The sequence below is a fragment of the Phyllobates terribilis genome, unplaced genomic scaffold, assembly GCF_046119375.1.
Source record: "Phyllobates terribilis strain yellow unplaced genomic scaffold, ASM4611937v1 Scaffold_17__1_contigs__length_24005725, whole genome shotgun sequence".
Classification (NCBI taxonomy): domain Eukaryota; kingdom Metazoa; phylum Chordata; class Amphibia; order Anura; family Dendrobatidae; genus Phyllobates; species Phyllobates terribilis.
The window spans coordinates 1,931,353-1,946,059 of record NW_027362777.1 but is presented as its reverse complement, the minus strand read 5'-3'; the positions used below and the strand labels follow the sequence as shown (position 1 = coordinate 1,946,059).

The 14,707-nt window shown below is 41.7% G+C and overlaps 2 protein-coding genes across 2 annotated transcripts in view; both read left to right on the top strand.

Annotated features, from left to right (window-relative positions):
- LOC141176024 (uncharacterized) overlaps positions 1–9,438 on the top strand; it is a 28,193-nt gene extending 18,755 nt beyond the window's left edge. The window contains exon 7 of the mRNA XM_073659998.1: positions 5,768–9,438. Coding sequence (XP_073516099.1) covers positions 5,768–7,089 — 1,322 coding nt within the window. The 3' untranslated portion in view covers positions 7,090–9,438. The remainder of the gene's footprint in view (positions 1–5,767) is intronic.
- Positions 9,439–9,554: 116 nt separating this feature from the next.
- On the top strand, positions 9,555–13,994 carry LOC141176029 (posterior protein-like). Its single transcript, XM_073660003.1, has one exon. The coding sequence runs from the start codon at positions 12,299–12,301 to the stop codon at positions 13,943–13,945; it is 1,647 nt and encodes a 548-aa protein (XP_073516104.1). The 5' UTR covers positions 9,555–12,298; the 3' UTR covers positions 13,946–13,994.
- Positions 13,995–14,707: the final 713 nt, after the last annotated feature.

Below are 14,707 nucleotides of genomic sequence, written 5' to 3'. Positions count from 1 at the left end.
CTTTGGAATTCTTTACAATGGATAATAGGAAACAAATGGACCTTAAAAATTATTTTCCAACTTCTCTTGAAACCGACAATACCCTATATACGGTCGTACACTACTATCTGGGCACATGGCAGGTTAAGAAGTGGAGGAGAGCCATTTAGCTGCTTGAATGCAGATCTTGCTGGAATAGATTGCAGACATAATGTATTGGGGACACTGTTCATGGTCACCTGACAGCTCAGAAAAATGGCTACCACGAACAGGGTTGGTGCTATCTACTCCCGTTTTTCAGATCCCAGGGATTGCTTGGCTCAACATTCTTTAACCCCCTTACATGGATCTGGACTTACAAAGAGACCCCTAGGCTTGGGCCACGGTATTACCTGCTATTCTGTGTTGTGAGATGGCAAGAAGAATAGTCAGGTTGCCGGGTCAGAACCATGAGGGCAGAGAAAAATCAGAAAACACGAGTATTCAGTAAATGGGCCGAGGTCACAACCGGAAACAAATACACAAGATGGGAGATGAGCACAGGGGACAGAACCAGAGGAGAACAAGGCTGTATCTGGCAGCTTCCGGCAATATACTCCGAACTTTAGTAGGGTGTGGTGCTTTCCAGTTGGCTGAAGCACGGAGCGAGATGTGCCCTTAGTCATAGGATATCCTATAACTAAGGGCCCATCTCGGTGCCAGAAACACATAAGGAAGTTTGATTTTAACTCGGTTTTAATGATGCACTAATAAAGAATCAATTTTTACCTGGATGGTGATGCTGAATTACGTTCCTCCTCCCTCCTACCTTGATTCAGACATAAGCACTGACCTAAAAAGGTGCAGGGACATGTGACATAAATAATTTTTAATGTTTTGACCCTGCCAGAATCTTATTTATAATGTCGCTGTGAAAAAAGAGAAAAAATCTATAAATGTCAAAACACGCATACATATTTACTTATATACCGAAGTTATATACATAAGGCTTTCACATGTTCATCATAAATGTGCGACAGTTACAAGTACAATCTTCAGCAGCTTCTAGGACATCCGTCCTGCAGGTAAGTATTGCTGATATTCTGGGCGCATGGTTAGTCATTGGTAAAAAATGGGACAATGGAAGCAAAAAGATTAATGATTAAGTGGAGGAGCAATGGAGCCGGAGGAGGACCAAGGAGTAGAATGATAGAGCTTAGATGGTAAAGAAGTTAGGTATCAGGTGCAGTGACATAAGGAAAATGGGTCACCAAATAGATGAGTATAAAGGCATGTTAGGTATAGGGCAGAGACATATGAGGAATAGTGTTGAGAGAATCTGTTTGACATTTCAAATTTGTGTTCGTGTGCGGGGTTCCGAATTGTTCTCGCCAAAAAATCGGCTCCACCCATGAACATCCCTGATTTTCCACGCTGTCACGCAGATGACAGCTGCGTGACAGCGTGGCAAATTAGGGATGTTCATGGGCGGAGCCGATTTTTTGGCGAGAATAATTCGCAAACACGAATTTGAAATGCCGAACAAATTCGCTTAACACTAATGAGGAATATAGGTCCCCACTTAGATAAGTAATAAAGCTTTTTAAGTAACAGTTAGAGACATATAGGGAGTACAGGTGCCCAAACAGATCAGTATAGAGGCATGTTGTATGATCTTGCCTGGTGGCTTGCTTGACTGCACAAAGTATGCTGGGTGGGTACCTTTAATGGAGCTGTGAACAGCTCGTGCATCTGTCTCTGGTTGAGAATGAAGGGTTTATGTATGTTTCCGCCATTACCACCGGACCGGAAGTGCGTGTGCTCAAACCCGCCCCCCAGAAGTTGCGTCAAGGGCGGGTGATGTGGCAGGGAGAGTGGGTCTGTTGGGGAGGGCCCGTCCCCCATAGGGCCATGTCACATGTGTAGCGTAACCATGGCGACAGATGAAACCCGCGCATGAGCTCTAGGTTATATGCAATAGTTATTTTATGTTGTCATCACGGTGCATCGATGAGGGGCAAAAGGGAGGTTGATCTGGGTGGGAGAATAAAACGACTTGTGCTGGTTGGATCAAATGGTGCCCGGGATTAAAGCAGTAATGGAAGGGGGTGTAAGGAATGTATGGAGTCCTGTATTAAACTATAGAGTGTGAGGCCATGTTTTTTTTGTATGTAATTAGGTTTGCAAGAATAATACATGGGAGTTGTGTGTAAGAGGGTGAGGAGAAGGTGAGGAAGGGAAGGGGTGGAGAAGGAAATCAGTGGGGGGGGGAGGTGAGAGGGGAAGGGGGTTTGAGGAACTCACCTGGCGAGAAGGAATAGGAGTAGGTTGTAGAGCTGATCTAGTGTGTTTTGAAAAAAGATTAATCAGGTTAGCCAATCTATTTCACAGTTGAGTCCCTGTGTCAGTGTCTGGAGGGTGTGTATCCAGAACCACTCCTGTTGTTTAAGGTGTTTGATATGGTTACCATCTCGTCTGGGTACTTTTTCAATCACCTGGAACCTGAGTTGTGATACTGTATGCCTGGCGCTGGAGAAATGATGGGATAGTGGTAACCAAGTTTTGCCGCAACGAATCGTGGAATTATGGCTGGCAATGTGGTCCCTGATGTGTTAAGTAGTTTCCCCTACGTATAGTAGACAACATTTGATTACATACAGTACAGACCAAAAGTTTGGACACACCTTCTCATTTAAAGATTTTTCTGTATTTTCATGACTATGAAAATTGTACATTCACACTGAAGGCATCAAAACTATGAATTAACACATGTGGAATTATATACTTAACAAAAAAGTGTGAAACAACTGAAAATATGTCTTATATTGTAGGTTCTTCAAAGTAGCCACCTTTTGCTTTGATGACTGCTTTGCATACTCTTGGCATTCTCTTGATGAGCTTCAAGAGGTAGTCACCGGAAATGGTCTTCCAACAATCTTGAAGGAGTACCCAGAGATGCTTAGCACTTGTTGGCCCTTTTGCCTTCACTCTGCGGTCCAGCTCACCCCAAACCATCTCGATTGGGTTCAGGTCTGGTGACTGTGGAGGCCAGGTCATCTGGTGTAGCACCCCATCACTCTCCTTCTTGGTCAAATAGCCCTTACACAGCCTGGAGGTGTGTTTGGGGTCATTGACCTGTTGAAAATAAATAATGGTCCAACTAAATGCAAACCGGATGGAATAGCATGCCGCTGCAAGATGCTGTGGTAGCCATGCTGGTTCAGTATGCCTTCAATTTTGAATAAATCCCCAACAGTGTCACCAGCAAAGCACCCCCACACCATCAAACCTCCTCCTCCATGCTTCACGGTGGGAACCAGGCATGTAGAGTCCATCCATTCACCTTTTCTGCGTCGCACAAAGACACGGTGGTTGGAACCAAAGATCTCAAATTTGGACTCATCAGACCAAAGCACAGATTTCCACTGGTCTAATGTCCATTCCTTGTGTTCTTTAGCCCCAAAAAGTCTCTTCTGCTTGTTGCCTGTCCTTAGCAGTGGTTTCCTAGCAGCTATTTTACCATGAAGGCCTGCTGCACAAAGTCTCCTCTTAACAGTTGTTGTAGAGATGTGTCTGCTGCTAGAACTCTGTGTGGCATTGACCTGGTCTCTAATCTGAGCTGCTGTTAACCTGCGATTTCTGAGGCTGGTGACTTGGATAAACTTATCCTCAGAAGCAGAGGTGACTCTTGGTTTTCCTTTCCTGGGGCAGTCCTCATGTGAGCCAGTTTCTTTGAAGGTTTTTGAAGCTCCACTTGGGGACACTTTCAAAGTTTGCCCAATTTTTCACACTGACTGACCTTAATTTCTTAAAGTAATGATGGCCACTCGTTTTTCTTTACTTAGCTGCTTTTTTCTTGCCATAATACAAATTCTAACAGTCTATTCAGTATGATTATCAGCTGTGTATCCACCTGACTTCTGCACAACACAACTGATGGTCCCAACCCTATTTAAAAGGCAAGAAATCCCACTTATTAAACCTGACAGGGCACACCTGTGAAGTGAAAACCATTTCCGGTGACTACCTCTTGAAGCTCATCAAGAGAATGCCAAGAGTATGCAAAGCAGTCATCAAAGCAAAAGGTGGCTACTTTGAAGAACCAAGAATATAAGACATATTTTCAGTTGTTTCACACTTTTTTGTTAAGTATATAATTCCACATGTGTTAATTCATAGTTTTGATGCCTTCAGTGTGAATGTACAATTTTCAAAGTCATGAAAATACAGAAAAATCTTTAAATGAGAAGGTGTGTCCAAACTTTTGGTCTGTACTGTATACCACCACGTTAGATTCTCTGCAGAATGAATGAGGACAGACATGGTGAAAGAAGTAGACATCGCAGGAGTAGATCTCAGAGGAAATGGGACACACGCCCTAATATGACAAAATGGCAGAAAACCAGAGTAGTAGAAATTCCCATAAGGTGACTCCATTTTGGATTTTATAACCCTCAGTGAAATAATCTATAGGAGTAGTGACTATTTTGACTCCACAGCCACTTTCCGGAAATTAGCACACAGTGGATGTTGGAACGTGAAAATTGAAAATATACTATTTTATTGCCCAACACATACCAGATTGTGCTCCAGGAGACACAGACATCATAAATGAAGTGGGTTCTTCTCACTATAGTAATGCCAAATACATGGATGCTATGTGGTTTGGGCACACTGCAAGGCTCAGAAGCAAGGGGGAGATCTGACTTTGGGAGAGTGGATATTGCTGGATTGGTTTATGGAAGCCATGTTGCTTTTCAAGAGCCTCTCAGACCAGTGCCGTAACTATAAACTTCGGGGCCCCAGGGCAAAACTTCATTGTGGGGTCCCTCAACATTTCAATCACTAGAGGTTGTGCGTAACGTGGTGAAGCCTGCTACGCATTGCTGTATACAGCACACAGGCTTCACCACGTTCCGCAAGACCTTTAATAGATTTTGTTGTTTATGATGCAAGTTTTAGAAGTTAAATATTCAGTGAATATGTTTGGAAAATTAATAAGGTGAATAATTCCAAATATTGCACAATTTTAAAATAACTGTATATGTTTATTAAATAGCAGGGCTTCTCACATCTGTCACAGAGATATGTGTCTGCTGAGACTGTCTCCTCTCAATGATGCTGAGAGTTTGTTACAGTCAGTGTGCACTGTGCCGGCCTCGCCAACTCTCTGTGATCTCCAGACTAACATATTGTTACAAATCTTGTGCTATGAGACTTTCCAGGCCAGTGCAGGTTTCCATTCATTGACAGCTGGCAGAGCTCCTGGAAATTATTGAAATGATAGTCTCTCCTGTCCTCCGGGTGACATTGTCTGACAGGAATATAGGAGCTGGGTATTTTATGAGAAATTAAAGTATTAAAATACAATTTTTTACCATCAGTTTGGGGCCCCTTGGGTGGTTGGGGCCCCGGGGCAGTGCCCCGGCTGTAGTTACGGCCCTGTCTGAGACCCTAATAATGTGGAAACTTCTTTTTTTCCTTTGACAGATGATGGATCGGAGTAGGGACTTGTTTTTTGTGAGATGAGTAGAAGTTTCTATTGGTGTTATTTTCACCTACATAACATTGTTTGGTGGCTTTATATTCCATATTTGGGAGGCAGAATTAACAGACAGTTGAACACCACGGTCTACTGGTTCATCCTATGAGGTTTTCTATTAGACTGTGAACTGTCATTGTCTTGGTGAATCATTCAATGTTTTTACATAACTTGCCATTCCTACAGACACTTTAAGTAGATATGTTCAAAAATATAAAATTCAAGGATATTTTATTCAAAAATAGTAATTTGTTTTATTTTTCGCAGATGACAGTACCCAGAGATCAGAGGGACAGCTGACATCTTCAATTTTTAAATCAGATGATCTTGAGATCCCACATAATACAACTGAAGTGAATGCCATTACTCCAGATATACCATCATCCTTTCACACAAAAGATTTGTCATTTGATTCTTTAAAACAGGTCCTGTCTTCTGATTTATTACTGACTACTAAGGAAAATCATAGCCACAAAAGAGGCATTAAGAAACAAACTGCTCCTAAAGCAAAGAAGCCATTATCAGAATATGGAAATAGTCATCAAAAAATGTATACAGCAGGGAATAGATTTTTTTGTTTCAAGCATGGGAAATGTTTTAACCAAAAATCCAATCTTGTTAGTCACCAGAGAAGTCACATAGCGGAGAAACCATTTTTATGTTCAGAGTGTCAGAAATGTTTTACAGAGAAATCCACTCTTATTTCACATCAGCGAATTCACACAGGGGAGAAGCCATTTTCATGTTCAGAATGTGGGAAATGTTTTACAGAGAAATCAAGCCTTACCAAACATCAGAAGACTCACACAGGGGAGAAGCCTTATTCCTGTTCAGAATGTGGAAAATGTTTTGCAAGGAAATCAAATCTTATAGCACATCAGAGAACTCACACAGGGGAGAAGCCATTTTCATGTTCAGAATGTAGAAAATGTTTTACAGAGAAATCAAGTCTTGTCAAACATCAGAGAACTCACACAGGGGAGAAGCCTTTTTCATGTTCAGAATGTGGGAAATGTTTTACAAAGAAATCAAGTCTTACCAAACATCAGATAACTCACACAGGGGAGAAGCCTTTTTCATGTTCAGAATGTGGGAAATATTTTCAAAAGAAGTCAAATCTTATCAAACATCAGAGAGCTCACACAGGGGAGAAGCCTTTTTCATGTTCAGAATGTGGGAAATGTTTTACAGAGAAATCAAGTCTTATCAAACATCAGAGAACTCACACAGGGGAGAAGCCTTTTTCATGTTCAGAATGTGGGAAATATTTTACAGAGAAATCAAGTCTTACCAAACATCAGAGAACTCACACAGGGGAGAAGCCTTTTTCATGTTCAGAATGTGGGAAATATTTTGCAAAGAAGTCAAATCTTATCAAACATCAGAGAACTCACACAGGGGAAAAGCCTTTTTCATGTTCAGAATGTGGGAAATGTTTTGTAGATAAATCAACTCTTGTTAGTCACCAGAGAACTCACACTGGGGAGAAGCCATTTTCATGTTCAGAATGTGGAAAATGTTTTGTGAAGAAAATATCTCTTCTCAGTCACCAGAGAACCCACACAGGGGAGAAGCCTTTTTCCTGTTAAGAATGTGGGAAATCTTATACAAGGAAAACGAGTCTTATCGCACATCAGAAAACGTACACAGGGGAGAAGCCATTTTCATGTTCAGAATGTGGGAAATGTTTTGCAAAGAAATCAAATCTTATCAGACATCAGAAAACTCACATCAGGGAGAAGCCTTTTTCATGTTCAGAATGTGGAAAATGTTTTTACCATGAATAGGATGTTGTTATACACTAAAGAAGCCACAAAGGGGAGAAGCCATTTTCTTGTTTAAAATGCGGGAAATGTTTTACAGAGAAATCAAATTTTATCAGACATCAGAGAACTCACATAGGGGATAAGCCTTCTTCATGTTCAGAATGTGGGAAATGTTTTAACCAGAAAGTTCATCTTGATAGCCACCAGAGAACCCACACGGGAAAACGTCGCAACTACACCCAACTGGTCTCTGTATAGACTAAAAAGGCCCTAGCTGCACAACTTAAAACACCACCTCGGATCTAACTCTGTAATAGGCCGCTGAGGGGTTTCTTGTACCTTCTGAGGAATCAGAGGAGAGGTCGCAACACATTGTCAACAAGGGGAAAGGAAAGGGAGAAGTAAGATACAAAAACCATGGGTGAGAAACTAAGATACATTCATATAGGGCAAAGAAGGCAAGCTAAGGAGAATCAAAAATAAAAGGAACAAGTATAACCTCCCAGAAGCCTAACTGGTAGAAGGAAAAGCTGCTGGGAGGGAAAGCAAACAGATGGGGAGGATAGTTTCACCTTTGATGAAACTTACAAAAATCATCCTCACCCACAATTACTGTGAATTTGATAACCACACATATCTACATGAGACTGGTACAGATATAGGAAGTAAAATGGCTTAACAGTATGCAAATTTTCATGGTCAAGCTTGAAAGTGACTTCATGTCCTCACATCACATCAGGCCTCTGGCCTACTACCGTTACATTGACGATAGTTTAATCATCTGGACAGAGTCTGAGCAACAGCTAAAGATGTTCCTTGATCTGATTTAATCAATTTCATCCCACCGTCAACTTAACACTCAACTACTCCTGTACTGAAATTAACTTTTTGGACACCATCATTAAGTTGCAGAACAATGAAATAGAGACGTCCGTGTACCAGAAGCCAATTGACCTTCCAACATACCTTAAATGGGTCAGTTTCCATCCAAAACACACAATCTCCACTGTCTACAGCCAAGCCATTAGAAAAAATCGGATATGTTCCAATACTATGGACAGAGACAAATACCTTGGTGGCCTCTGAAACACCTTTTTGAAGCAGGGCTACCATCAAACAACAATTGAAAACCAGATTGCAAAAGCCATCAGACTATCAATCATGTCCTACATTTCAAAACTAAACAAGAGAGCAACCGGGTGCCTCTCGTAGTCACTTACAATCCAAATCTGGAGGTGTTAATGGTAGCTGCACGGAAATTACAACTATTATTACAAAAAGATGCCTGATTACAATCTATATTTTGAGACCTCCCACTTCTGTGATTTAGGTAGCCACCAAGTCTAAGAAGCTTCATTGTCAGAAGCTCCCTGTCCTCTCCAACAGCTTCAGGTACCTTTCCCTGCAGCCAGAAAAAATGTAAAACCTGTCCATTTATAATGAACACAGACAAGATGAAGATACACAACTCACATCAGGAGACAACCACAAGATCCCAGGTACTTTCAGCTGCATCATATCTAATGTAGTGTACTTAATTATATGTTCCAAATGTTCAATTGGGGGTCTGCATGTAGGGAAAACAGGGCAAAAACTTAGAACAAGGATGAATTCTCATCGCCACACAATAAAAGAAAAAAGAACAGATCTACCTATGGCCAAACATTTTTGTATCCTTGATAACCGCATCATGGACATGAAATTACTTGTATTAAAATGTAACTTCAAATCTCAGAAAGACAAAAAAAATTTGGGAGTACAAGCTTATGACAATCTTTGACACACTCACAGAGCAGCAATGAATGTATCGTATGGATTTATGTCTTTCTACATCAACTAAGGAATGTGCTCCTCAGACCATTTTGGGAGTTTTACAATCATGGACCAGACCTCAATCACAGGACAGTAAAACTTTCACACTCCTTATCTATGAACTGTTCCAATATTTACAGCCACAACGACTTCTCCCTCTTCAATACTGATCGTTCTTCTTCACGTCACTTGTCTTATCTATTGCATTATTCCTGTGCCCTGCTGCGTATAAATATGTGACTCTTCAGATTGTGTTATAGTATGCCTGATGAAGAGATCTGAGTAGTCTCGAAAGCTTGAAATTTGTTACCATCTTTTCAGTTAGCCATTAAAGGGTATCAACCCCTGAGGACTCTCAAACCTTAATATTTTTCTATCTACTGGCTAACACGATACTATGATATATATTTTTTGCGAAATTTTTGCTAAACTTGAGAAATGTGTTTTTTTTTCTGTTCAGGAACTTTCATTCATGGGTGTTACGGGTCCGGGTGGTGGAACCTCTGTGCTTTGGTGCAAGGAGGGACCAGAGGGGCGTAACTAAGTGCCTACTCGGACCGACCCAAGTCACACGGCGGCTTAGTCGACTCCGTGAACCAGGGAGGGACCGGGCAGGTGAACCAGGTGCCACTCTAGGACCGACCTTGTGTGATAGCAGGTGACTCCCATGGGTCAGATGACAGGAGCTGACCGGTACAGCGGATGAGCACGGCAGGAAGGCTGGCGGGTGATCCGGGTAGATAAGCAGGCAGGTATGGCTGATAGCCAGACAGGTGCTCCGGGTAGGCAAGCAGGCGGGTGCAGCAGATAGCCAGACAGGTGCTTGGGGCAGGCAAGCTGGCGGGCAACGCAGGTAACTGGCAGGTGCTCCAGGTAGATAGATTGGAGGGCATGTCAGGTAACTGGCAGGTGCTCCAGGTAGGCAGGCTGGCGGGCACAGCAGGTAACTGGCAGGTGCTCCAGATAAGCAGACTGGCGGGCACGGCTGATAGACTGGCAGGCAGGATTGTTAGACAGACTGGCGGGCAAGGCTGACGCAGCGGGACCTGAGGGCTGAAGAAAGTGTTAGCACACAAAACAACAACCTTGCACAGGCACCTTCATTTTGGAGGAGGTGCCTTATAAAGGGGAAGTCCTCCGGGGACTCTTTAGGACGGCGCCCGGCCCCTTTAAGAGGAAGGAAGCGCGCGCGCACCCTAAGTACTGTGCCCGGGAAGCTGCGCGCGGTGCGCGCCACAGCAGCAGCAGCAAGGCGCCGGACCGGGACCACGACAGTGAGGGGAGCGCCGTCTCTGCCCGGCAGGAGGCAGAGACGCCAATGCTACAATGGGGTTCATTTTATCAGCTGAAGGGTTTAAGATGGATCCTTGAAAAGTTTTTTCTTCATTATGGTTTCCATCCCCATTTTGGTGGATTTTCAAAGATAAGTTCTGAATGTACTGAGGTGGAGGACGCCAAAGAGAAACATGGGGATGTTACATGGGTTGAAAAAAAAAACCTAGGTCCATCAAGTTCAACCCTTCTCCACCAATTATACATTTTTTGTCACTAAATTATCTATAACCCACAATGTTATATGTACTGAGGAAATTATCCAGCCCTTTTTTAAAATTTGTTAGTGTTTGCCATTACTACCTCTTGTGGTAGAGCCTTCCACAGTCTGACTGCTCTAACTGTAAAGAACCCTTTCCTGTTTGCCGGAATGGCCATTCTTCCACCAGTAATAAGTGCCCCCTAGTCCTTAGTATGGTCTATGGATGGAATAAGTCAGCTATTGATAGTCACCATCGTGCTCTCTAGAAACCCCAGAGCATCACCTAAGAATAAAAGTAAATCATAAGCATACAATGCCGCCTTCTCTTCCTTGGTCCCATATTTAAATCTCAGAGGTTTTACTAATTATTGCCACAAGAAGTTCAATTGCTATTTGTCAGGGAGATATTGGTATCAGGAAAATATTCTTCCATATTTCCCTGACATGGATATTGACCATTTCTCCCTTTTGTCAGTACAAAGCTGCCTCCATAAAAATCTTAGCACAAAGCCCCAATTAACACAGTCATGAGTAAGGCCTTAAACCAACTGCTGTCAGCCAAGAAGTGTTACAAGCTACTTAGAATGCGAGCCTCTTGTACCTGGATGACGCAGGGGGTGATTAAAACGCAGGATTGCCATAATTTGCGTGTAACTGGGAAAGCTTGTTTCCCGAGCTTCAAACAGAAATCTATAGACACTTCGACTTCCAAAACGAAGTATGAAATATTGTAAGTTTCATACTTCCGACAATAATGGGACCTATATTTTTAGTGGCAGGGACAGCCGAGAAACGTATACATAATTTTTCATTATTGTAAGCAAGATCAGGGAGCTGTAGCGCGAAAACACCAGAATAACAGACTGCAGCTATGCAATGTGTGGTCTCTAAATGCAGGTAAAATCATAACAGAAAAAATGGCATAGTTTGCAAGCTTCTGCGATCAACGAGCAATGAGTTATCGCAGACGTTAGCATTTTTAATAAAAATGTGCAGGCTGGAGACCAGCCCACATGATGTCACCACAAGGGGTGTGTAGACAGATCTCCACTTAGGTATAAGAGAACCCATGGAAAATACATAACCACTCATTTCCAGGGGGGTATAAGGATTATAAGCAACGGGTCTCGTTCGATAACGCTCAAATCAAACTGAGGAGCCACTCCTCCACCTATATTGAATCGTTTCAGCGATCGTATAGTAAGTTATCTTTTTTTATCCTGTTTATTTTATGTAACTGCTTATGTATTTTAATGTCTCCTAGGTTCAGGCCTGTTTGTCTTATTTGTTTAGTGGATTGTTTGTTGAATTGTTGCCGGTAAAGTTAGGGTAGCACCCTGTTGATTGAAGTTCTCATAAGATCTAAAGGGTAAAACCAGACATCTCTGAGAAGAAAGTGAGGTAGAGGTTAAAAGTCTAAATCTCATGTTAAGGGGAAGTAGCCTTATGCTTCAATAGGAGATCACTCTTGGCCTGGATCTTGGATCTGTAGTTGATCAAGTGCATGAGACAAGACTGTGGCAGTGATTGCCTGAGGGAAAAGATTATATTCAATCTGTGTCCCTGTTTTAGTGAAGTGATATTCACTGGTTTCTGTATTGTGTTTCGTTAATTTGTAATTTTTGTTTGGAAAGCTGATTTGTTTATTTTTGTTGTCTTCTGTGAAAATAGTTAGAAGTAATTAACATGGAAATAGTCAGTAAATTTATTGAAAAATATGCCTCTGCTCAGTTCAGTACTTGTGCAGATGATGCATTGACACATCAGTTTAATGACCTTATGAAACAATGTGAAGGGCAGAATGATAACAAAAGTAAATTGTCGAAAAAGAAAGCAAAGAAAGAGAAGTTAGCAAATGTTTTGTGTATGTTGTTGAAAATGAAAGGAATTGCAGAACAAAAGGAATTGCACTGGTATTCAGAGAAAGCTCAATTAAGAGGTGAAGTGGACAAAATTGAACAGGAAGTCAGTCTGGCTATTGCTAGTGCTGAAGATCATAATTGTGAGTGTGAAGATCTAAGGGATGAGGTAGACAATATGAATTACCAAAATTGTGAATTAGAAGATAAGCTGGAGGAGTATAAGGAGAGATGTAAACTTAGGGAACAGCGTATTGCTTTGCTAGAAGGAAAAGAAGCGAAGTATAATGATGATATGACAATACTTAGGAACCAGTTGTATGATGCTAATGTAAAATTGGAGCTAAAAGAACATTGCATTATGTCCTTGAAATCACAAGAATGTACTAGAGTGAATAACCATAGTTATTGTAATCAAATGTGCAAGTCTGCTGATCAGGAGGAAAGAGATTGGAAAAGAGGGGAGGAGCAGCCTGTGTGCACGGCTGATAACCCTGAGTATAACCCAGATCGTAGTTCCTCTCTCTTTACTCCTGAGTCAGGAGGGAGCAGACAAAGGAGAGACAATTTGCTTAGTAACAGCAGTAATTTAGTCCAATCCACAACACTCTCCATACAGGATAAGACAAATCTATGCCAGATATTAGGGAAGTTTGATACAAGTGCCTCAGCCATTAGTCTTTCCAATAAGTTAGAGGCAGTAGTGACACAATACAGTCTGGGTAATAGAGCTGCATGTGCCTTACTTCGGGTATGGCTCCCATCTCAACTTTGTGAAAAACTGCAGCCCCCTGTAGGAGCTCACAAAGGATTATCTGCAGATCTTGAATGTAATTGGGGAAATGCTAGAGACAGAGTGGAGGAATTAAAGAGAGTTATAGGGGGACGAGATATGAGAGGTACTAATGCCTTAGAAAATGCAAAATTAAATAGAGGAGATGATCCTATTATTTTTTGCAGTGAATGTTTGACATTATATCGTTCTACCTATAACTGCCCTGACATGTCTCCTGATGATAGCCGTTTTCTATATTCAATGGCTAACAACTGCACCTTTGTTGATTATCCAACAAAGGTTGCCTTGAGGAACGCAAATTCCTATCAAGCCTTTGTAAATATATTAAAGGATTGGATTCAGGATACAAGTCATGACAACAAGCCCCAAAAGAGGATATCAGAGGTAGTCAAAAATGAAGGCAAAGTAAGATTTATTGGAAAATGTTATAAATGTGGTTACACAGGTCACACTATGAAAGAATGTAGAAGTAGTAAAAGAGTTATCAATAATAGACCTTTTAATAATAGGAAGCAAAGACAAGAACCAAATACTGCAAGGAATGGAGAGCATAGTCTTCCTGAAGTTACATTATATGGCCCACTTCTGGATGAACTGAGGAAGATTGGGAAGGCAATGGCAGAAAAGCCAGAGGAATTAAAGACCCCACCTTCAACAAATCCTTATGTAAAACAATAGGGATGTCACGCCCCAGTGTTGTCCCTAGTGAGTCAGCTTAGCAGGGACAAGGGCGGTAGACCCCTTATTCAGGGTACGGTAGGGGGCCATCGTACAAACATTTTACTGGATACAGGGGCTGCTGTCAGTTTGACTAATCTGGATTTGATTAAAGACCCTGGTGGTAAACACATTTTTCTGAGAGGATTTGGAGGACAGTTAGTATCTTCAGAACAATCTTTACCAGTGACAATAAACCTGGGAAATCTATGTGTTGAGTATGGCTTATATCTTTCACCAACACATGAAGGTACCATTATTGGGTCAGATATTATGAAGGAATATGGACTTATTCTTGATTTATGCAACTGGATGTTGTGGAGAGGATCACGGTATAAAGGCTATTTAAAAATGGTAACTGACAATTATGGTATTGATTCCATCAAAGGTGCTCAATCTTTAGATCCAGCCATGATATTGAGAACAGATGATGAAATATTGGCCGACATCTTGTGGCAACATAACAATGTGTGGGCAAATTCAAAAACCCAATGTGGCAAGGTGTCCAACATGGTAGTAATGGTAGAGGGTCCTGATCCCCCACCCCAAAGACAGTATAAAATACCACCAGAGTCAGTCCCCTACATTAAGAGAATACTGGATGATTTGCTGATTCAAAATGTCATCAGGGAATGCCAATCCACTAATAATGCACCCCTATGGCCAGTTAAGAAACCAAATGGTTGGCGTCCGACATTGGACTACAGAGCTTTAAATAAGTGT

Bases quoted from the DNA above. Each gene is read 5' to 3' on its own strand.
- LOC141176029 (XM_073660003.1), top strand. From the start codon at position 12,299: ATGGAAATAGTCAGTAAATTTATTGAAAAATATGCCTCTGCTCAGTTC.